Raw genomic sequence first — 26691 nt, forward strand, 5'->3', positions numbered from 1 at the left:
ATCACGGTTAACCAAAGAAACGAGTTAAGTTATTTAACGCAAAGGATCAGTGTATCTAATAGTTTCTCATCTTTTGTCACTCACTATACCTTACATTTTGATGATTTAGTCCAGGGGTGGATATCACGACATTGATAGTAACCCCTGGAATATTTGAGGATAGTTGCTGTTTTATGTAGGTCGTTAATTAACATACAAATGGTTACGACTGCGCTAGATGAAAATTATATTATTGCTAAAAAATTATTACTAACATAATAATAACGTTTGCACATATCTGAAGATCTCGGTATCTGAAGATTTAGTAAGACATGATTGATTTGTTTGCGGAGTATTTGTGTCATTTATTAATACTTTCATATTTTGAATCTATTGACAAAAAAAAACAAAAGCTAAATTTATTTCAGTATTAGGAAATACTACTTTTACATTATGATGTTACAACAATATTTGTTTTTCTTTTTTTAATTTATTTTTTATTCATTTTTTTTTCAAAAAATATACACATCACAACATATACAGAAGATACATGGAAGACAAGTTCAATAGAAGTTACATTTGTAGATTTATTTGAAATTGAATATTTGAACGTATGTACATACATATATTTACAAGTAACTTATTAACGTAACAAATACATACATACTGTCATTCACATAAAAAGATCTATCAAGAGTTATTTCCCTTCCTACAGATGTAGTGAGAAAGTGAACTAGGGGAGACAACTCTTGATAAAAAAATACATCAAAGACAGGACAAAAATACATAAAAAAGAGAGGGGGAAGTAAACCTAGGTCACAGATCTTTTAATAATTTTTAAAATATAACTGTTTATACATTTAACCAATTTTATAATTCTGCAAGTGCTTGTGGTTTCCGCTTTAAATTACTGTTGGATATTATAATCCTGTGAGCTTTTAGTTCAAATTTAATATGATTTTTTTAGACTGTTTAAATTGAGTTCTTTTTCTAGACAATTACAGTTGTAAATGTATTGTTTTACTAGAAGCAGTATCAAATGTTCAATATGGAAATTAGTATTTGTACTATCTTGTCTGCCGAAGATAAAATCCTGTTTTTCAAATCTAAGACTTAAATTATTAGTTATTATAAAAATTCTTAATTCTTAATTGTTCAATCAAATTTGATACATTTTCACAGTCCCAAATATATGAGTAATTGTTTCTGGATGTGTTTTACAAAATGTACATAGATTGTTGTTTGATTTACCAATTCTTAGAAGAAATGTTTTTGTAGTTAGTATTCTGTGATTTATTCGGAATTGTTACCATTGAAGCTTGGAGCTAGTAGTATTAATAAAAAGGTTGTTTATAAATATTTTCCCATCCATCCCGATCAATTTCAAAATTTTGATTCCATTTATTTTGAGCAGTAGGTATAACTTCATTTTTAATTAAAACATTATATATATTTTAAACACCTTTTTTACAACTTCAAATCAATTTGAGGTTTATTGGTATGTTAGGAAGAGTTTTATTTTTTTCAGAGTCAAAACTTTGTTGATTGTGTCTGATGAAATTAAAACAATAAAAATAGTACAACATATTCTCCATGTATACACGCACAACATTGATTGGAGTAATAAATTGCAGTAAGTATATGTTCAAATAATTCATATAATGTACTGAATTAAGACTGCTTACATATGTTTTCCGTGGTTTTCGTAATGTCAATTTAGACAAAATAAAAATAGCACTTCTGTATTTATCAACATAATTTTTTTATTTATATACAATCAAACCTGCTATAAAAGGACACCTCCGTATAAAGGACATAAAGGACTGAAGTAAAAAAACCAACAAAAAAAACCCGTGTGCATGAGAAACTATTTTGATGTTGTTGCGTCCATTGATACCCATATCTTTAGAGTTGTTGATTAAAATATGTGACCGTTTATTCATTGTTCATTTTTTACCTCAATAGACTTTTTATGAAATCTTTGCCTAGCGTAATGGATTGCAGGATGTCTATATTTATTCAAGTGAACTTTGATAATTGCACAAATGGTATGCTATACCCGTGTACATTCGCAACACTCCTTTCAGGACACAGTCAAATATCAAAAAGACCTATTGCAGTTATCATTGAAATTTGCCTCCGAACCAATTTAACAAAACCAAGGTGCATTTTTAGCACTAAGAAAGAGAAACTGTAGGATACCTTTAAAACATTAAAAAGGGCCAAGAGGCAAAGGAAGATACATTAAATCGTGAGTGGTAGATGTATTTAAATCATAATAATTAATTTTCTCTTTGTTTCTGGCTTTCTGATTGGCCTATTCATTTTTTTCATTCAACGAAAAAAAATATCCGAGAATGGCGCGGAAACCCAACGTTATCGTGACGTCACAATAGAAACATTGACGTTGCGTATTGATTTGGAAAAAAAAATAATCCATTGGAAAAAAATCAATGGAATCGTATGTGTAAACGTATTTCGTTTTATAACGTAGCCTGAAAAATTAATTATAAGCATTGAAGTAACTATTTTTTAATTTCATCGGGGTATGAAATAAATTTTGTTTGCAAACTTTTGTGAGAATCCGCTACGCGGATTCACACTGTTTGCAAACAAAATTTATACCCCGATGAAATTAAAAAATAGTGACTTCAATGCTTAAATGAGTAAACCATGATTGAAGATACAAGTACTTTATATATAGAGGTTACACAACGAATGGTTGTTGGATATAAATTCCATATCCAACAACCACGAGTCGTGTGACCCGTTTCTACCACAATTATATCCGCTTTTAGCCGATAGAAATACGACGAGGATAAGTACGCTATCAAACAGCAGTTTTGGCGTCAAGCGGCGATAACAGCATACCATGACGTCACTCGATTATTGATGACGTTGACAAATGATGACACAACACTCAGAAAGACGTAGTACGGTCAAAGTTCACCGTGTTTGCCAATCAGAATGCGTACAGAGTTTATACCACGTGTGGTATAATCAAATTGTTAATCAACAGCTGCATCGTTTATTTGATACCCTGAGAGTTGAATAACACTGACTATTGTGGTAGAAATTAGTATATACTGTAAACCATTTCATTTTCGCATACACAATGTTTTCGCGTCATGAATACATAAATTCGCGATCATGCGATATGACTGGTAATCGTGAATTCATATAATCTTCTGAATGGATTTTTTTGTATGCAATGCAAGTTTGTTGGTAAACGCTAAGATTTCCGTAGATAACCAATAATGTATATACAAAACCATAATAAAACAGTGATTTCGTTGATTATCACTTTGCGTAGAATGTAGCCATGGCAACCAGTAGTAGATAAAGCGACACCTGGTGAGAAGCGGCCATTGAGATGTCGTTGCCACATTCTTGCGGAGTTTGATTTGTACAGGTACAAGGTTCGATTGCCTCAAGTCTTATCTCAGCATCACACGAGTGGTAGAGCGCCATTTGCTCTGCTTCGACGTAGAAACCGAGTAAACGTTCAACGTAGTCTCCCACTTTGTTCATCATACATGGATGGAGCCTAATTTCTTTGACATACGCTTTGCATTCTTTACGACAAATGAATTTTCGACATCGTCGATGAAGCCGAAATGCAGGAAAGTGAGCTAAGTTATATTTTTAATCTAGGACTGATGTGTTAAATGATAAAAATCAAGTATTCAAATCAAAGAGGAGATGTATTCGAAGGGGAGAGTGTATTATCATCTTTCATAACATACTTAAAAATTGTAAATCAAAGCTTGGTTAAACAAATATAAAAGAATCGTTTCCTTCTTTTATATGTCTAGGCCAAATAATTTTAAATGTAAAAAAGATGTAATGCCTTAACAAGAACATTTTGGATATATATAAAAAAGTGCAGAATATTTTTCATTTTCCAAGAAAATCTATAATACTCTTACCTACAATTTTCTGAAAAACTTGCTGATGTTATAGTCCTCGCGGAGAAGTACATTAGCGAGCTTAATAATATCAAAATGGGTGATACAATTACATATTAAACAGAACAATAAACTGATATCACTCATGCCCTCAACTAAAGTGAGCGGAGAAGGTTAATATTTTTGATGTCGTATACGGCACAACCTACCTCGCCAAATATTTGAAGAAACATTGTCGTGTTTTCGGTGAAAGACCTGACTTGGCACCCGTCAATGATATCCGTAGGATGATACAAGGAACAGGTCTGTAGCCCAAACATTGTAGTACATTGGCGAGATTGAATTGATTCTTTTGGGTAGTAAAACACAAATGCGAAGCACATTTCCTCGGAAGTCGCCTCTCCACTCTCCGTTGTTAGATTTTTATGTGATGACTTAAAGGTACATTTCGTACTCAACACGTCACCTGGGCTATATACCAATGGAGAATTGAAGCTGCAAAAGAGTCATTATAATAGCATATCAATGTGAATGCATTGGATGTAAAAAGCAAATAAAGGAAAATGTATGCCCCCTCTCAAAACCAGTTGTTGTCTAATCCTGAAAATGCAAGAAAATAAACACTGCTAGAAAAAAAATACATGGGCTTTCCCAAAAGTATGGAGCTACCTTAAGCCGTAAATGGTAGCAATATCTAATTATATATTGCGAGCCAAGAACCACAAGATCACAAAGGCTATTTAAATACCTGTCAACATTATTGACGGTTACTTTAAAAAGTAACGTAAGTATATTTTTATATTCTTCGAAATAAAAAGCCACTTACGTATGGATGACAGGGTTGTCGTAACTGAAATGTTCGTCATGCATGATGGGTTGTCTTTGGCCGCCGGCAGGTGTAAGGTAGGTTGTCATCTGTCTACCTGTAAAATATTCAGTAGAAAAATGCTATCTTTATCTGATAAAATTGAATGTAAGCCATATATTTTAAAAGGGTATAAGGCCATGGGCAAGAAGGGTCCCACATGCAACCCCCAAACCTCCGAACCAAAATTTTTCTTAACCCTTATGACCCACTGATCACATATCAGTGGGTCATAAGGGTTAAGAAAAATATTAGTTCGGAGGTTTTGGGGAACCCTCCTAGCCCATGGCCTATATGGTTTAATGTAAAACCCCAGACTCATAATTGGTGTCTTTTCACTTAGCAAAAATGTATTCTAAAGAAAACTTGATCGATGGCAGCACCATGTGAAAAATGCTAGTGTAAACAGCACAGGACGCTGTGGCATGTACTGTATATAGTGGAACAAAGAACACATTACTCAGCTGAAAGAGTGCTTTTCTTTGGCTCAGTCAGTAAAACCGTTGGTATATCACAGAGTTCGAGTGTACTGTTACACTAAGTCATACACCGGATGGAATTACGAGGTTTTGTTGCATTGATTTAAAAGAACTGAGCTTCTTATGCTGATTTAAAGGCCAGGTACCTTTCCGAAACGGCTTTTAATTTTTAAAATGGGAATGTAAAAACGAGAATAATTTTGTAGAGTAGCAAAAGTTAGTATCTTATCAATACTACATTTATCATCATCTTCTGAACGATTTGATTAAAATAAATAATATGTTATTTTTCATAACACGAGTCGTCTTATGTTTCCCGCTGTTGTCCTAAATACTGCGTGTTAGTGGATAACTATAACGAAATGACTTTCCTCTGTTTTCATATCTTAGGCAGGATATCTTTTATGTGATTGGAATTGTAACTTCATCTTAGGCCATTGATATGTATTTTATGGTGTTATATGTTTTTTTTATATTTTTATAAAAAACACGTTTTGCTCAGGAAAGGTAGTTTAATTTTAAGCCAATCAAAGATACAAATATACATGCTGTTACTCTCATACCTACTAGTGTGATAATGGCTAATCTCATGCAATATATTCATGTCGGCTGAGGCTGAAGATGTTTTACCCAAGCAATACAACCACATGACGTCACTGCGTCAACAAAATTACTATTTTCGCGGTGAATTAAATTATATTTTTTCCAGAAACTATGTCGGTTTTACTATAAAAGTTGCAAAAACGTGATTTGCATTAAAATATCCCGCAATTTTCAAGTATTATAACTATTTCCAGCTGTGGTTTTCTTCTAACTTATTTGTCAAAATGGCGGGCATATCATAATTGTAAAATTTTAATGTAACGTCGAGATATGGGAGTAAAATACTCTTTAATAATATAATATGAAATCAAAGGAAAGGGATATTCTACCCTAGGGATGATAACAACGTTTTGCGATCCCTAGCTATATAGTGTAGAAAATCATTATCCTTCATATCCAGATACATCCAGTCTGAAAAGTCTTATTATATTTAACCTTAGTTGAGAGTTTGTATACTTACCCATGTAATGCATGTGATTCAGACCACTGATGATATTGACAGAGCCGTTCATGTACCGCGTTGAACACAAACTGCTACATTCTGAATCAATGACATATCTATCTTCACCAGGAGGGATTTGGAATTGATTTTCGCCAATCATCAGATTTCCAAGATTGTGCTGACGTAACACCGGAGTGTAGTAAAGGACCATTCCAGAACTATCCATATAATCACTTCGTTTTGAAGGGTTGTTCCAATGTATCTGAAGAAATTATACATGTATATAATTTTGATTTCTTTGTTGATCACAATATAAGCGAATAGACGGACGTCGAGTTTTACAACATAATTGGTCACTTATAAACATAATGATTACCTGCATTGTGGCGTATCTGTACCCATTAGGTCCGATTCTGAATCCAGCGTTTTCGTTGTGACAAAACCCAGGTATACCAACGCTCCACATTGAGATGATTTCCTGACACTTCTCTTCCCCAGCCATTCCACAGCGGTAAGGCGTCATCAATGGGTTGGCTAATTCACTAAGTTCAACTGAAAAGAGCAATATCAAACACATAAAATTATACACTCAAAGCATTGAGGATGTTTAAGTTAACTAAGTAAAAAAGTTCTTCAAATAAAATGATGCTTTTTCGACTGCATAATAAGGGTTTTAAAGTTTTCATTGCCGATATTTTTGTATTTTAGATTTGTTCACAATAATATTTTACTTCAAATGATACCATAAACAATGATATAGATATGTTATTGTGTTTATTTTTGTTTTGTACAAAATCTTTAACAGAAATGTTCGTTTTGTTTTAACTCTATGCGAATGATGATTCCCATTTTTTTCGAAACATTATCACATATTGTTTAATTTTTTTTTAAAATAAGTTATGAATAAGTCATCATTGATACCCTAGGGTTACTTTTACTGGCGTCATATCCACTTCCGGACTATGTAATAATAGTTAAACTGAAAAATAATTCAGGCAATAAAATCTGGGCAAGCACAACCTGCAGAGCCTTCCTTTAAAATATAGAGATCGTGACGCGCGCAACATCAAAGCCACACAGTCGACCAAAGTGTATGGTATTATTTTTTAATTTAATTTATATCTAAGGACCAAACAATACCTGTTCATTTCCTGCCTGGCACTGAACCTCTCTTTCTACAATGACATAGTCCAGGGGTGAATATATCGACAGTGATAGTAACCCTCCGGTTATCAAGGATGTGAATACGTATGCTGAGACAAAAATATCACTGTTACTCGGCATCATATAATTAAAGAAATATGGTACGTTTCATGAACCAATACCTCATAATACATACAGTTCAATGATGAATATTCAGCATATACATCATTACGACTACTAACCTTCAGGTGAGCATGCGTAGATAAGGAGGTGGTGCATGACGAATGCGTTATCAATTAAACCTTTGTCGGCGATCACGTGATAATCCCGATCGGCGGGTAAAGCGAAATTCATACACATGTAGGTTGTTTCTTCTGCAGGAACCTGTGTTGAAGGGTATCTCACAGCTATGTCCAAAACGTCTGCAATTCAAATATATTCGCTACTGAATATTAGGAACTAACTTGACATGGTTTTTACACTATGCAGATAAAACAAATATGCCACAGTGTGATCTCATTATCAAAAAGAGAGAGGGCGTCATTAAGTTGGAAAAACATCATAAAATCGCTGTTGTCAATAGTTTATGACAATAAAAATATGTTTAAACGCAAATACAAAAACTCTTCATAACATCATCAACATCACTTCTTCGAGAGCACTTGTTAGTGTTATAGCTCTATACCATCAAACAGGCTATTCAATTTGTTCCTTCTTATTCAATTTAATCTATCAACATAAGTTTAAGCCAATCAAAATGATTGTTACAAGCAAGACTAAATAATTACCTGTCTGTTTGTACTATGATGAAGTGTCTCCCGTAAATTATATTACACTTTGAAAATGTTGTGTTAAATCAAGAACAAAAAGAACATTAGTTCGATTAAAAACATGCATTTAAAATTAAAGAAAATATCGATGACTTAAAACTTATTTTTTAGAAATCAATTGGTGAACTGGTCAATGTCTTTTGGCGTTGCTGATTACATTATTTCATTCTGGTAATGCTACCACAGACACGGTTATATTTACTGTAAACGGAAGCATTGGGGAATTATGATAACCGAGACTAAAGCATAATAGATTTTTTCGCAATTTCCTGATTAAGGTTCTTTTGACGTGTCAATTTTTAAAGTGGTGACGTCATTTTAACGTTACTGTGTTCGTTATGGCATTCGACAAAAGTTTAAATTGTATGTCTTCATGATCCAATTGCAAATATCTTTTTCATTGCTCAGATGTAACATGATTCATGGGACTCCCTGTACTTTGTACTTTGTATCTTGTATTATTTATTATTCATTTTGATTATAGATTGAAATAAAATACGGTTTAAACTAATATTGAGGTTTATCCTGCAACTGCCCCACATACTGACGGATAACTACTGCCGGATAACCTTATCCGTCATTACGAAATGCTTTATCCGTCAATACGATCACGTGAATGTGTTCTACATCTGACGGAACATTTCCTAACTTGACCCCGAACTTTAACCTTACGGTGAATGAAACGTCATTCAGTCCCGCTAAAAAGTGACGTCACATTCACCGGAATGACGTCATTTTTACGATATTGAAAATCTCGTATTGCGGTGTCGTCTTTGTCTTGGCTCATGATAAAGGTATGTGCTGATGGGTAATTATTGTTCTTTTTTTTTCAATTTTTTTTCCAGTATTTTTACATTGTTTTAGGGATATTACACACTGAATAAAAATACTAGTACTGTTTGCGAATGCGCTTATATATTTCCCACGGCAGAAAAAATGAGTAAACTCTCATTCGGTTTAGTGAATGAATCTTTTCCTGCGCATCAAAGAAGCGTCTCGCTTCGAGCGAGACCAAGTAAATAACTGGCAATTTACTTTCGTTTTGAATGTCATAATGATTGCATGATAAACATAATACACGGTTAGTATCTTACAATACAAGTCTTATTTTGGTGCTCGATACGGAAAGCCAAGATGACTCGGCAGAGCCTCGTCATCTCGGCTTACCTAAGTATATCACCAAAATAAACCTTGTATTGTAAGATACAAACCATGTAATCTCCATATATATGGATAAATGGCAACTATTGGAAAAGTTTCAAAAGTGATAAAGACTTTTATTTTTTTTTATAATGAAACAATGGCATTAACATAAAGTGTTCTGTGATACTAATAGATACAGTCAAACCTCGATGATTCGAACTTCGATGAATCGAATTTCTCGCTGTATCGAACTTTTTGTCTGGTCCCGAATTTCTTCACTATATAACATTACTAACTAACCCATGTATGAATCGAAGTTTTATGAATCGAAGTTCTCGATGTATCGAACTTTTTTCATGGACCATTTGTTATAGAATCATAGGTAACTGACACTCGATGATTCGAATAAAAATTTACCTGTACAGATCAGGTGTTCGCCGATACCCCGCGGCATGCTGTCACACCTAGCTGTCTCGCGACGGCCCTTCGCCGGACAATAGGGATTATGACAGCTTGTGTTGCTAGCTTGATATCATCAAGATAATTAATATCACTAATCAGGCCGATACCCGGTGCTTTGTTTTTACAAGCTACGTTATTAAATCATTAGTACGGCAAAGATACAGTTAGTCGTTTTTGATGTTCGCCTCCGGCATTGGTAGCGGTTTTGTAGAATTTACGGAACGGTAAATAGCGAGCCACATTATTAGTAATAACTCCTACTCAAAACTGTTACATTGCACAACTTTGGCATAAATACTTGAGCAAATCGATCATTCTAAATCGAAGTATTTTGTAGGTGTTGTAGCACTTTCGGTTCCTCCTTTTTAGTTTCGTTTTTACAACGTGTTTTCGTTTTTATATTCATTCCGTAATATTAACCATCTCTTAGATAGTCACCCAACGAACACTTGTACATCATGTACATGGGTTAGGCCTAGTACACGTAAGTCTTGTTTATAATATACGTATGATTAATTGCATACTTTGTTTTTATTTTGTTTTGCTTGTGGTAAATACTATGATTATAAAGTTTACGGAACGGAGACGACATGTACACAACTACCACAGTTGGTCATGGTGAAAAAAAAAACATCGGTCTAATTTCAACCACGAATAATTCGAAGTCTCGATGTATCGAAGTTTTTCTGACGGTCCCTTGAACTTCGATACATCGAGGTTTGACTGTACTAATAATGAATAATGACTATACAGCAGTTTTAAAAAATTGTTTACATCATCTCCTTTTCAATCTTAAATCAACAATGATGCCAATGACTAATGGGATACAAAACTGGTAATCTAAAATCCTTTCTAATTCTCCTGGACAACGTTTGACTTTACCTGGGCTATTGATGGCATCACATACAAGGTCGGGCGTCTGACAGGTATGAAATGTATTCTTTTCTAAACATCGCGGATCACTCCATGGCTCGCACAGACCTAGAACGCAAAGGGAAAAACACAATCACGTTTTGACGTTCAACTGTTTGATAAAGAGAAAAATCTTATAGAACTTATGTTGTTTAAAGTGTTACTTTATATAAATATAAACTGTGTGATTTGTAGAATGAACTGTACTAACATTGAAAGATGATAATAAATGACTAGAAAATAGTTTTAATGGTATGGAGATATAACATAACAACTTAGAGTACTCTTACTTAACCGAGAAGCGATTTATTACGAGATTACACGCAGATGTACATGTTTCATTTCCATACAATACAAATGTATTCAAGTCCTTATAATTGAATTCGGAATGAGGTGTCATACTGATCTAACTAAGGAAAGACAACTCTTAAAAATAATAATCAACAAAAAACCGGGCCTAAACAGGTATAAATAAACATTTCCAGGATATCAAATAACAACGGTATATAAATCAAATGTAATGGGGTTTTTGATACGTTAATTATGGCTGGTATGACATACGTTTCAAGATATTCCTCATTGAATATCGATGCGTAGTAGTGCAATGATCAAATCCATTTTACCTATATGTGATTTAGCTGTATATGGTTCATGGATTCAATACTTGTGTATATGCACTTAAGAAATTTCTGAATATTGCTTATATTATATATTTTTCGAAATATCTGCTTTCATTAAAAAAATTTCACTGGGAGATCAACCTGGGCTAATAGACAATTTCTGTCATTAGGGCCCTGAAATTGTACAAAAGCTTATTTGGGTAAACACAATTTTACGATAACTTTCAAGTCAACATAAAACAACCATTTTCTTGACAAACAAACTCAACAAAATTTTATGAAATCCTGCAGTATACTATTATCTATCTACATCTTCATTTTAGAGAAGATGTCTACATCTTCATTTTAGAGAAGATGTATATATTAATCACAGATTTTATAGAAAATTTCGCTAATCAAGTGATTAGGCTAAACGCTGTTTGAACGACCGGGCCCTGGTATTTAAAACTTATTGAGAAGCTTTTGACACAAGTAGATTATCAATGTATCATGCAAGCCTACCCGGATGACCGGTTGGAGCCGTAGTTGGAGTCGACCCCGGAGTCCACACACAGTCTGGATCACCAAGCTCTTCTCCATTAGACATCCCATCATCATCAGAGTCCATCCGACAGAGGTTGGGGTTCCACGCCTGATGTTACAATGAAGACATTTATATAGATATTTCTGTAACTACTGTGAAAGTGGTGACAGTTTGTGTGCAAGATTAGAACAATTTCATTATATATTGAAATTTGTGTGCAAGTCCTTCTGTGAAAGGAAAATAATGTTATCTATGCCTATTGAATATTGTTTTTGGAAATTATTCAAATGAACAAACAAATATGAACGATGCCTTATAAACATTAGCTGCAACACAGAATATATGAACTGTAAAATTCCTGCTTTTAATGCCGTATTTATGTTAAGATAGAAATCACTTTACAGAAATGTGATATTGCAATACGTGTATGTATAATTAAATCTCCTTGATTTCAGAGAAACTGCGATCTTTATTTGGATGTTAAATGAATTGTTTTCCCTCCATGGTATGATAAACTCCTACAACCTTTATAAAAGTGGTTTTAGTAAACATCTCTGCTTGCGTCATTTGTTTTGATTGGATTAGGTAAACGTCATTTAAGGTCACTACTTTTGAATTTCATTGGGCCTAAAAGATTATTTTGGCTACGCGCAAAAAATTGACATTTATCACTTAACCAGATGATATTGAAAAAAATAGTGACATCAATGCTTAAATAAATCTATTAGAAATATAATAATTTAAAGTTATCAATTTCTGACATGAATAAAAGTGCCATTCTCGGATTTTTTCTTTATGACCTCTGAGGCATGAAAAAATATTGACCAATCAAAAAGTCGGATTGACTATAAAACAAAGAAAACAAATTATTCTTTATGCTTATTCAGTCTTCAAACTGTTTGGGGAGTGCCAATATATCTATTGCTGTGTATCTATAATCCATTCACATAATACAATCAATAAATAAAATTTATTGTTTTATAACATAAAGATTCAGAACATATATATTTGTAGCTTAGGAAGTTTTAAAACACCAAACAAATGCAAGGTTCCCTGTGTATATCTGTTTACAGGAAGGTGCATTTCGTTGTTTTCATTCATTCATTCATATCTTTATTCCTCCGTAAACGAAGAGTTACATGAACATATAAGAATACAAACAAAAAAAGGTGCAAGGTAATAACAAAACAAAAAAAGGTGAGATAGCATTAAGGAAAGGGAGAACACAAGGCAAAAAAGTAAAAAAGGAAATAGAATAGAAAAAGTATCATTAATTGTAATCTATATGAATGCACAGGAAAGCATCAGTTTAACTTTGACTATCAACAAACATGTTGAATTGAGTCTACTGTATTGCCACTAATTGAAAAGTAAGTATAAACTTACAAATACAGTTATGAGAAAAGACATCAAATAGCTACACTATACAGCGAATGGTATATAGAGCATTTAATTACTGAAAGGTCAATGCAGACACTTTATCTGCGAAACACAAACAATCTTGAACGAATGAATATACGGTATTATCATCACCGAGAGCTAGAATAATGTTCTCATTTGGGCGGCCAAGAATAATATGTATTTGTTCTTCCCTGTCCGCTTGGTCTAATAGAACATATACACGAACGGGATATATATTCACAACTTTTGTAAAAAACGTATCTCTAATTGCGACTATATCTATATTTCTACAATCTAAAGTACAATGGGCAACAGCGTCAGACACACATAAATTGCATTTGGCACAGTGTAACTCACAATCAGGGGGAGTAATCCATAATTTGGAGACGCGTTTACAGATACCATAAAAAGATGGAGAAACTTTGGAAATTGACCACAAAATCGATGGAGAAAATTCCATGTGAATATTTCTGAACCTGCGCAATTCAGGGTTTAATGTCAGACGCTGTTTCCATTGATTACTTTCCTCAAGAAGTAAGACATTTTTAACAATATATTTCCATGTACGTTTGCTTGGAATCCAGGTTGACTCTAAGTAATCATAAACAAACGACTGCAAGTTGTATTTATGAAAAATATTCCATACGTCGAAAATAAAACCTGTTTTCGACTTATATATACCTAAATACATGTGGTATAGACGTAACAAAAACAACTGCTTCGCAGTACATACAGACTTGACATTACACAGAGCAGCAAAAAATCTTAACTTACATTGTTCAATATATACAGATAGAGATACTATACCTAACATTCCCAATGCAATATCTGATCTAGTACGTATTGGAAAATTCTGTATAAGTTTGGTACATAGATGATGGGTAGTCTCTAGTCGCCGCAAATCGGTTAAAGAAAGTGCAAACCAGAGCTCACAACCAAATAAAGCTCTAGAAAGAACAATAGACTTATAAAGTTTTAAATTTGTTAGGGGGTTAATCCCTGTGCCAAGCAAGTTGCACTGCATAAGCGCAAAGGTTTGTCCACGCAACTTATGCACAATTTCGTCCATTTCTGGACGACCAGGACGAAACTTGTCCACGTAAATACCAACATGTGTAGTATTAGAGGACTCTACTACCTCTTTTGGTCCAAGAAACCACTTACGTTTTCGTATTGACAAAAGCACTTCTTTTTTCATTAAAAACAATAACAATAGATTTTGAAGCATTATATTCAAATCTCCAATTACAACTATATATATAACAAGTATACATTAAATTGTCAAGATCACGTTTAGATAGTGAAAGAAGAACTATATCGTCTGCTTGAGTAGGACAAGTGACGTTAACGTCTTGAATGAAAAAAGAAGACTTAGAAGAACATAATTCATTTAACACAAATCATTAATGTACACAGAATAAAGCCAAGGAGAGAGAATACTCCCTTGTCGTGTTCCCTGACATATAGGAAACCATTTTGAAATAAAACCTTGATAAAGAACTGCACTGTACATATCATTATATAATGAGACAATGACATTAATAAAATCACGATTAAAACCAAGGGCTATAAGTTTGACAAACAGACCCTTATGCCAAACGCAATCGAAGGCTTTGGCAGCATCCAAAAAACAAGAAAACAATTTACTATTGTTTTCACCACAGTAAACAGCTGATTCATGTACAAGATATGACGTCATAGTGCTACTGACATTTTTCTGAAACCCATTTTGTAAAGGGTTAACGTGAAATACGTTTTCACTCACTAGTCTATTTAGAATCAGCTTTTCATATACTTTTAAAATAACAGGTAATAGGGAAATTGCTCGATAACTGTTAGGATCAGATTTTGGCTTATTATGACCTTTATAGAGTGTACAAATAATACCTCTTTTGAGGTCCATTGGAACAAAAAGTAATTTTTTAAAAGCATTAAAAAGATTACATAGACACTGGAAAATACAGTCATCTGCAAAAATAAGATGTTCGTAAACAATTAAGTCAACACCTGCAGCTTTTCCACGAGGGAGATTAACACAAATATTTTTTACTTCGTCAAAAGTAAAATCAATGAACGAAGTGTTATTACGGGATTCATTTTCCATAAAACATTTAAATGAGTTTTCAATTTCCTCTTTAAAAGAACCATTATAATTTACATTAGAAGATTCTGTATACATTTTTGAGAAATAATCTCCCCAGTGCAGGGCAAGGCTAGGTGGATCTCTTACAATAATGTTTGCAAATTTCATTTCTGCCCCCGAATTACCACACGAGTCACTACGTCGAGATTTAATCATTGACCAAAAAGATTTTTGATTTAAATCAGCAGCAGATTCTAACTCAATATTCAGGTTCACTAGATGAGACTCTGAAAGCTGTCTATGTTTTAACCTAAATTCACTAAGTTCAACTGAAAAGAGTAATATCAAACACATAAAATTATACACTCAAAGCATTGAGGATGTTTAAGTTAACTAAGTAAAAAAGTTCTTCAAATAAAATGATGCTTTTTCGACTGCATAATAAGGGTTTTAAAGTTTTCATTGCCGATATTTTTGTATTTTAGATTTGTTCACAATAATATTTTACTTCAAATGATACCATAAACAATGATATAGATATGTTATTGTGTTTATTTTTGTTTTGTACAAAATCTTTAACAGAAATGTTCGTTTTGTTTTAACTCTATGCGAATGATGATTCCCATTTTTTTCGAAACATTATCACATATTGTTTAATTTTTTTTTTAAATAAGTTATGAATAAGTCATCATTGATACCCTAGGGTTACTTTTACTGGCGTCATATCCACTTCCGGACTATGTAATAATAGTTAAACTGAAAAATAATTCAGGCAATAAAATCTGGGCAAGCACAACCTGCAGAGCTTTCCTTTAAAATATAGAGATCGTGACGCTTAACATCAAAGCCACACAGTCGACCAAAGTGTATGGTATTATTTTTTAATTTAATTTATATCTAAGGACCAAACAATACCTGTTCATTTCCTGCCTGGCACTGAACCTCTCTTTCTACAATGACATAGTCCAGGGGTGAATATATCGACAGTGATAGTAACCCTCCGATTATCAAGGATGTGAATACGTATGCTGAGACAAAAATATCACTGTTACTCGGCATCATATAATTAAAGAAATATGGTACGTTTCATGAACCAATACCTCATAATACATACAGTTCAATGATGAATATTCAGCATATACATCATTACGACTACTAACCTTCAGGTGAGCATGCGTAGATAAGGAGGTGGTGCATGACGAATGCGTTATCAATTAAACCTTTGTCGGCGATCACGTGATAATCCCGATCGGCGGGTAAAGCGAAATTCATACACATGTAGGTTGTTTCTTCTGCAGGAACCTGTGTTGAAGGGTATCTCACAGCTATGTCCAAAACGTCTGCAATTCAAATATATTCGCTACTGAATATTAGGAACTAACTTGACATGGTTTTTACACTATGCAGATAAAACAAATATGCCACAGTGTGATCTCATTATCAAAAAGAGAGAGGGCGTCATTAAGTTGGGAAAACATCATAAAATCGCTGTTGTCAATAGTTTATGACAATAAAAATATGTTTAAACGCAAATACAAAAACTCTTCATAACATCATCAACATCACTTCTTCGAGAGCACATGTTTGTGTTATAGCTCTATACCACCAAACAGGCTATTCAATTTGTTCCTTTTTATTCAATTTAATCTATCAACATAAGTTTAAGCCAATCAAAATGATTGTTACAAGCAAGACTAAATAATTTCCTGTCTGTTTGTACTATGATAAAGTGTCTCCCGTAAATTATATTACACTTTGAAAATGTTGTGTTAAATCAAGAACAAAAAGAACATTAGTTCGATTAAAAACATGCATTTAAAATTAAAGAAAATATCGATGACTTAAAACTTATTTTTTAGAAATCAATTGGTGAACTGGTCAATGTCTTTTGGCGTTGCTGATTACATTATTTCATTCTGGTAAGGCTACCACAGACACGGTTATATTTACTGTAAACGGAAGCATTGGGGAATTATGATAACCGAGACTAAAGCATAATAGATTTTTTCGCAATTTCCTGATTAAGGTTCTTTTGACGTGTCAATTTTTAAAGTGGTGACGTCATTTTAACGTTACTGTGTTCGTTATGGCATTCGACAAAAGTTTAAATTGTATGTCTTCATGATCCAATTGCAAATATCTTTTTCATTGCTCAGATGTAACATGATTCATGGGACTCCCTGTACTTTGTACTTTGTAGCTTGTATTATTTATTATTCATTTTGATTATAGATTGAAATAAAATACGGTTTAAACTAATATTGAGGTTTATCCTGCAACTGCCCCACATACTGACGGATAACTACTGCCGGATAACCTTATCCGTCATTACGAAATGCTTTATCCGTCAATACGATCACGTGAATGTGTTCTACATCTGACGGAACATTTCCTAACTTGACCCCGAACTTTAACCTTACGGTGAATGAAACGTCATTCAGTCCCGCTAAAAAGTGACGTCACATTCACCGGAATGACGTCATTTTTACGATATTGAAAATCTCGTATTGCGGTGTCGTCTTTGTCTTGGCTCATGATAAAGGTATGTGCTGATGGGTAATTATTGTTCTTTTCTTTTCAGTATTTTTACATTGTTTCAGGGATATTACACACTGAATAAAAAATACTAGTACTGTTTGCGAATGCGCTTATATATTTCCCACGGCAGAAAAAATGAGTAAACTCTCATTCGGTTTAGTGAATGAATCTTTTCCTGCGCATCAAAGAAGCGTCTCGCTTCGAGCGAGACCAAGTAAATAACTGGCAATTTACTTTCGTTTTGAATGTCATAATGATTGCATGATTAACATAATACACGGTTAGGATCTTACAATACAAGTCTTATTTTGGTGCTCGATACGGAAAGCCAAGATGAATCGGCAGAGCCTCGTCATCTCGGCTTACCTAAGTATATCACCAAAATAAAACCTTGTATTGTAAGATACTAACCATGTAATCTCCATATATATGGATAAATGGCCACGATTGGAAAAGTTTCAAAAGTGATAAAGACTTCAATTTTTTTATATTGAAACAATGGCATTAACATAAAGTGTTCTGTGATACTAATAGATACAGTCAAACCTCGATGATTCGAACTTCGATGAATCGAATTTCTCGCTGTATCGAACTTTTTGTCTGGTCCCGAATTTCTTCACTATATAACATTACTAACTAACCCATGTATGAATCGAAGTTTTATGAATCGAAGTTCTCGATGTATCGAACTTTTTTCATGGACCATTTGTTATAGAATCATAGGTAACTGACACTCGATGATTCGAATAAAAATTTACCTGTACAGATCAGGTGTTCGCCGATACCCCGCGGCATGCTGTCACACCTAGCTGTCTCGCGACGGCCCTTCGCCGGACAATAGGGATTATGACAGCTTGTGTTGCTAGCTTGATATCATCAAGATAATTAAATATCACTAATCAGGCCGATACCCGGTGCTTTGTTTTTACAAGCTACGTTATTAAATCATTAGTACGGCAAAGATACAGTTAGTCGTTTTTGATGTTCGCCTCCGGCATTGGTAGCGGTTTGTAGAATTTACGGAACGGTAAATAGCGAGCCACATTATTAGTAATAACTCCTACTCAAAACTGTTACATTGCACAACTTTGGCATAAATACTTGAGCAAATCGATCATTCTAAATCGAAGTATTTTGTAGGTGTTGTAGCACTTTCGGTTCCTCCTTTTTAGTTTCGTTTTTACAACGTGTTTTCGTTTTTATATTCATTCCGTAATATTAACCATCTCTTAGATAGTCACCCAACGAACACTTGTACATCATGTACATGGGTTAGGCCTAGTACACGTAAGTCTTGTTTATAATATACGTATGATTAATTGCATACTTTGTTTTTATTTTGTTTTGCTTGTGGTAAATACTATGATTATAAAGTTTACGGAACGGAGACGACATGTACACAACTACCACAGTTGGTCATGGTGAAAAAAAACATCGGTCTAATTTCAACCACGAATAATTCGAAGTCTCGATGTATCGAAGTTTTTCTGACGGTCCCTTGAACTTCGATACATCGAGGTTTGACTGTACTAATAATGAATAATGACTATACAGCAGTTTTAAAAAATTGTTTACATCATCTCCTTTTCAATCTTAAATCAACAATGATGCCAATGACTAATGGGATACAAAACTGGTAATCTAAAATCCTTTCTAATTCTCCTGGACAACGTTTGACTTTACCTGGGCTATTGATGGCATCACATACAAGGTCGGGCGTCTGACAGGTATGAAATGTATTCTTTTCTAAACATCGCGGATCACTCCATGGCTCGCACAGACCTAGAACGCAAAGGGAAAAACACAATCACGTTTTGACGTTCAACTGTTTGATAAAGAGAAAAATCTTATAGAACTTATGTTGTTTAAAGTGTTACTTTATATAAATATAAACTGTGTGATTTGTAGAATGAACTGTACTAACATTGAAAGATGATAATAAATGACTAGAAAATAGTTTTAATGGTATGGAGATATAACATAACAACTTAGAGTACTCTTACTTAACCGAGAAGCGATTTATTGCGAGATTACACGCAGATGTACATGTTTCATTTCCATACAATACAAATGTATTCAAGTCCTTATAATTGAATTCGGAATGAGGTGTCATACTGATCTAACTAAGGAAAGACAACTCTTAAAAATAATGATCAAAAAAAACCGGGCCTAAACAGGTATAAATAAACATTTCCAGGATATCAAATAACAACGGTATATAAATTAAATGTAATGGAGTTTTTGATACGTTAATTATGGCTGGTATGACATACGTTTCAAGATATTCCTCATTGCATATCGATGCGTAGTAGTGCAATGATCAAATCCATTTTACCTATATGTGATTTAGCTGTATATGGTTCATTGATTCAATACTTGTGTATATGCACAGAAGAAATTTCTGAATATTGCTTATATTATATATTTTTCGAAATATCTGCTTTCATTAAAAAAATTTCACTGGGAGATCAACCTGGGCTAATAGACAATTTCTGTCATTAGGGCCCTGAAATTGTACAAAAGCTTATTTGGGTAAACACAATTTTACGATAACTTTCAAGTCAACATAAAACAACCATTTTCTTGACAAACAAACTCAACAAAATTTTATGAAATCCTGCAGTATACTATTGTCTATCTACATCTTCTATTTTCTATCTACATCTTCATTTTAGAGAAGATGTCTACATCTTCATTTTAGAGAAGATGTATATATCAATCACAGATTTTGTAGAAAATTTCACTAATCAAGTGATTGGGCTAAACGCCGTTTGAACGACCGGGCCCTGGTATTTAAAACTTATTGAGAAGCTTTTGACACAAGTAGATTATCAATGTATCATGCAAGCCTACCCGGATGACCGGTTGGAGCCGTAGTTGGAGTCGACCCCGGAGTCCACACACAGTCTGGATCACCAAGCTCTTCTCCATTAGACATCCCATCATCATCAGAGTCCATCCGACAGAGGTTGGGGTTCCACGCCTGATGTTACAATGAAGACATTTATATAGATATTTCTGTAACTACTGTGAAAGCGGTGAAAGTTTGTGTGCAAGATTAGAACAATTTAATTAAATATTGAAATTTGTGTGCAAGTCCTTCTGTGAAAGGAAAATAATGTTATCTATGCCTATTGAATATTGTTTTTGGAAATTATTCAAATGAACAAACAAATATGAACGATGTCTTATAAACATTAGCTGCAACACAGCATATATGAACTGTAACATTTCAGCTTTTAATGTCGTATTTATGTTAAGATAGAAATCACTTTACAGAAATGTGATATTGCAATACGTGTATGTACAATTAAATCTCCTTGATTTCAGAGAAACTGTGATCTTTATTTGGATGTTAAATGAATTGTTTTCCCTCCATGGTATGATAAACTCCTACAACCTTTATAAAAGTGGTTTTAGTAAACATCTCTGCTTGCGTCATTTGTTTTGATTGGATTAGGTAAACGTCATTTAAGGTCACTACTTTTGAATTTCATTGGGCCTAAAAGATTATTTTGGCTACGCGCAAAAAATTGACATTTATCACTTAACCAGATGATATTGAAAAAATAGTGACATCAATGCTTAAATAAATCTATTAGAAATATAATAATTTAAAGTTATCAATTTCTGACATGAATAACAGTGCCATTCTCGGATTTTTTCTTTATGACCTCTGAGGCATGAAAAAATATTGACCAATCAAAAAGTCGGATTGACTATAAAACAAAGAAAACAAATTATTCTTTATGCTTATTCAGTCTTCAAACTGTTTGGGGAGTGCCAATATATCTATTGCTGTGTATCTATAATGCATTCACATAATACAATTAATAAATAAAATTTATTATTTTATAACATAAAAAGTTCAGAACATATATATTTGTAGCTTAGGAAGTTTAAAACACCAAACAAATGCAAGGTTCCCTGTGTATATCTGTTTACAGGAAGGTGCATTTCGCTGTTTTGCCGCGTTGTATAATGATAGTCAACTAATTACAACGCGTCATTTATGACGACGCTGGGAAACATAAGACGACCCGCGTTATGAAAATTTACCTGTGATGTATAATATGTTGTTATCAGGAAGTGATAAAAATCGTACGATTAGAGGTAAACTCATATAGTTTGGAACTCCATACATTTATCAAACGTTTTTTGCAGTTAAAATGTAAACATTAAAAGCCGTTTCGGATACTTAATTTAGTATTTCGTCATCAGTTTTATATTACATGCATAACAAAATGTCAATTAGACACCTAGTAAACAACTAGAAATAATATCTTTAAAAGATAAATAACATATATAAGTACAAATACAATTGAATATACGCGTAATTTTGATGCAGTAACCTGTAAACTAAATAAGAGTATGCCTAGCATATTTCATAATACGACACATTATTACAAGCTGTCTTAATTCCCTTTTCTGTTAATAAAAAATCCTTTCTTTTTGGACTCTTGCATGAAAATTATCTCCATAGTAATAGAGTGGACAATGAAATTATCATAATTATAAAGCAATACATTTACAGAATGAGATGTTTACACAACTCATTAAGCATCAACACTCTTATCAACACAATTAAAGACCATTATACAATTCAAAAATATATTTCAAATAGCAAAGATGAAAAAGTAAAACTTAAATTTGAAAATGAATGGAGAAAATGGGAAAAACTAATCAAGTTATAATTGCACTTGGTCACACATTTACTTTATTAAACTTTTTAAATCCATATTTATTATTTATTTATTTTTTATTTCATTTTATTCCCCTTCCCCTTTCCCTGCACAAAGCTGAAATTGCATTTTTTTTTTTTTTTAAATATTTTTTATACAGTTATAATTGTTCCTCCGTCTCCATCCTACCTAGACTCTTTTAACTTTTTTTTCTTTCTTTTCATTTTCCTTTTTCTTTCTTTATAACTCTATCACTCTTTCTTTTTTCTTCTAATCCTGTCTTTGACTCCTTTCCTTAATATTCAGTACAATATAATTTTTCTCCTCATCTCCAAACTCCTAATTCGTATATTTTTTTTCTACGTATGTACTAGAAATTTAAGCTTCGTATTTGTATGTATGTGAATGTATACTGTATGCATGTGTTAAATATATGAGTGTATTTTTTTAAGAAAGTATGTATGTGTTTGAGAGTCTATTGAGTGTATTTGTATATTTAATTGTACTGAATGAAAATCATGAATAAAAAGATAATTATAAAAAAAAATTCGTAATACGAACAGTGACTGGGTATAACAAATGACTTAAGCTTTAGAAATTCGAAATGTGTGTTAAAACTTTTGTTATGGATTCTCATTGGTATCGAGTTCCGTTAATTATTCTGCATTCACATCATTTATATGGCTTGTTTCAACATGTTTGCCGTTTAAAGGAGTGCGTATAATATGACATAGTTTTTGTACATGGGCTATTATATCACGTGTCTAGGTGTTTCGAAATATGTTTGGCAAGCTCTCAAATACGTCAGGCCCGCTTATAAAAACAAGTTAAACATCTATGTATCAATATTACTTACTATATTTCAGATTTCGATCAACTTCCTTTTTTGCACTGGATGTAACATGAAATGAAATAAAATCCTCAGATTTGTTTGTTTAGTTTCACGTTCTATTAACAGCCAGGGTCATGTAAGGACGTGCCAGGTTTGTTGGTGGAGCAAAGCCGGAGTTCCCGGGGAAAACCACCGGCCAGCGGTCAGTACCTGGCAACTGCACCACGTGGGATTTCGAACCCGCATCCCAGAGGTGAAGGGTTTGTGGTAATATGTCGGGACATCTTAACCACTCGGCCACCGTGGCCCCAAAATCCTCAGAGGGAAAATTATGTTTGTATTGTGAAAGGTGTGCACTTATTGATAACTTTTCGTTAAAGTATAGTAGAAAAAGAATCTTACATGGGTATGTCAAGGGGACAGGGACTTGGACAGAGATTTTGACCGTCAACACTAGTCAAGGCTCAAGTTAAGTAGTCGTAGTCTTTCACTAGGGTTGAGATATCCTTGTCCATTTTATAATCCCATGTAAGATTATATCAATAAACTTATACACAATTATGATTTAATATCTACAATTTTGTATTGCGACTTATAGTAGAAGAATCTTTGAACATTGATAAATTAATGTAACTTGCAATTGCTAAAAAGAATACAATGTATCAATATTTCCTATTTTATTTATTTGCTTATTCATTATTTTTTGCAATGCTAACATACACATCAAACATGTATTTTCATTGTTATTTTTTGATACATTGTTACCATATATTAATTAATTATAAGTAGTTATTAATAAATTACTAGATATGAATGGAATATTCAAAATTATTCAAATACCTTGCCATTGTTGTTGAAGTCTACTCCAAATGGGTTCCTAGGTCCTCCTCCACCCATGGCCTCGTGTCCCACTCCCTGCCAAACTGCAGTGCCATTACAGGGATCAGGAACTCTATCCCCGTTAGGGATTCGTGTTTGAAAAGATGAATATCCATAAGTCTGCCAAGGGGTGATACTGACCAACACCACCGAGAACAACACAAATCTCATTGTGTTCATTTGGGTACAGAAACGACGTGTCTGCAATGTCAAACATTAAGAAATATCTCTGTAAATGGTTTTGGCCCTTCCCCTCCCCCTACCCAAAGCCATCGAGTTTTAAATTAGGTGTTAAAAAATTAAATTGCTGTCATTTAAATATTCAGTACATCCCTGATGTGATAAAAGTTTTTAGTTGCCATCGTAATCATATGAAAGATACATCAATTAAGCGAATTTTAAAATGTTGTCATTATCACAAACCATCCTGTATTGTTCTTGTCTAAGAAACAATATAACAAAATTTTGAACAAACCTATTGCAAATATTTATTGAGAGGCACCTCAGATGCATCGTAAGGAGAAATATAAACTTCAAAGATGCGTTCTATGTTTTCTAGATTAAAACATGCCTACAATGGACAACATTTTCACATTTTGTATGATTTATGCATGTTTAAGATGGTTACCATATCAACTGCAGCTGCATTAATACACAATCAAAATATCTATTGATTCAGGGATGTACTCGATATTTGAAATTTAATCACTAAAAAACAATTTTGGATTTGACGTATTTGGGGCAAAAAGCGCCAAAACCATATAGTTAGCTGTAGTCAGTATAATTCAGTGGTCATTAGGTTAACAAAATAACATTCCATGGCTGTGCTTGTGTTCTCTTTGTTATGAATAATTGAATCTACTCAATAAATCCATTAACACGTTCCGTGTACTATAAAAATCATTCATGTATGAATTATGCATATGGAGACAAGAAATCGATCGGTTTCCAAAAAAAACATCCCGTAATTTTCAAATACAGACTATAACTTTTCTTGTAATATAGGAAGCTAGAGGTTAACTTTTAAAGTATAGACGATATTCTTTTGAATTTGTATTCGTTTTATTTACTACTACATGAATAGAAGCGTGAACTGAACGTATATCAAAACTATCTATCTTATCTTATCTTTACGAAAAGAAAGATCATTTTCCAAATGAAGCGTAGTTACTGCAAATGTATATCTTAAAATGTAACAATTGCAAATATATATCTGACTTGATTTTGGCACAATGAAATAAAGCCGTCACTACAAATAAACCGATTTTGACTATATACATGTACGATATTTATATATACAGTACAACGAATGTTTAAGTCAATTTTCGGAACATACGCAATGCAGTACAAAAATAGAATGAAAGATTTAACAGTTATTATAAAAAAGGTTAATATCTATAACGTTTACATAAATTGTACCATTATTGTTGAAGTATAATAGATTAAAAGAGAACGTCCTGAACGGTCCCCGAATCCATACTACACTTCCGTACACTGACTGTACTCTGGCGATATGTCTGTTTTGGCAAATGATTGCCGATATTCAGCCGCTTTGAGAACAACAATAATGCATAGACAATCAATACAACCATTTTTCAAATTGACAATACGTATTCTATATTTTTTATAATTTTAACGCAATATTAAATTACAACGTTGTATACAAAATATGGTTTACAAAGGTAAATAACAGTCTAGAAACGTATTTCGTCCAAAACGGACGCCATAAGCGTACCCACAGGTGTAAACATTGTACAGGATTTTAGATAGTATACCCGCAGTCACCAGTCCCCCATCCCGATCTAAGTCCGTGATATATAACAATTTGTTGTTATAAATTTACAACAATTTCATCAATGTAAAACCAATTTTCATGATGTAATACTTACCATAACTTTAGTATGCAAATACGCTACCTACACCCATCTTTGTAGCCCCAACAAACATAAGATTTGAGAATCCCGTCTCCCTACCGTACCTCATCTCGTACTCGACGAGAGTAACATAGAGTGGTCTCCCTTCCTCAAAAACCCTTTATGGAGCCACAGGGGCAAAATGGCTGAGGAGGAAAGGGGAGGAAACAGAAGGGTGGGACTCCATAAAGTTATGGTAAGTATTACATCATGAAAATTGGTTTTACATTGAAAAACCTCAATTTCATTTCAGTAATACGTTACCATAACTTTAGTATGCGAATTCGTCTTACCGTAGTGGAGAGTCCGAAGCCAGGCAGCCCAATCAAACGTCAAATCCAGGAGACAAGCCCCAGTAGGGAGAATAAAAAGGGGTTCCAGGAACCCCTCGAAGGAAAGGGATAAAAAATGGAATACCTCCCAGAGAAAAGAGGAGTACCATCGTGATGCCTGC

The 26691-nt window shown here is 33.4% G+C and overlaps 1 protein-coding gene across 1 annotated transcript; it reads right to left on the minus strand.

Annotated features, from left to right (window-relative positions):
• Window positions 1–548: 548 nt before the first annotated feature.
• On the minus strand, window positions 549–25764 carry LOC138333583 (dopamine beta-hydroxylase-like). The gene is made up of 10 exons (XM_069282046.1): window positions 25744–25764; window positions 24286–24525; window positions 20785–20914; window positions 19615–19713; window positions 16554–16733; window positions 6653–6828; window positions 6295–6538; window positions 4714–4810; window positions 4093–4382; window positions 549–3611 (listed from the first exon to the last, which is right to left on the minus strand). Exons 1-10 carry the CDS (start codon window positions 25744–25746, stop codon window positions 3280–3282), a joined length of 1791 nt encoding a protein of 596 aa, XP_069138147.1. The 5' UTR covers window positions 25747–25764; the 3' UTR covers window positions 549–3279.
• Window positions 25765–26691: the final 927 nt, after the last annotated feature.

The sequence above is a fragment of the Argopecten irradians genome, chromosome 10 (genome assembly GCF_041381155.1).
Source record: "Argopecten irradians isolate NY chromosome 10, Ai_NY, whole genome shotgun sequence".
Classification (NCBI taxonomy): domain Eukaryota; kingdom Metazoa; phylum Mollusca; class Bivalvia; order Pectinida; family Pectinidae; genus Argopecten; species Argopecten irradians.

Coding starts and splice junctions, on each gene's coding strand:
- LOC138333583 (XM_069282046.1), bottom strand. Junction 6,829..16,553: donor CTACGCATGCTCACCTGAAG/GTTAGTAGTCGT, acceptor TGCTCTTTTCAG/TTGAACTTAGTGAATTAGCC. Junction 3,612..4,092: donor TCAAATATTTGGCGAGGTAG/GTTGTGCCGTAT, acceptor AATATAACTTAG/CTCACTTTCCTGCATTTCGG.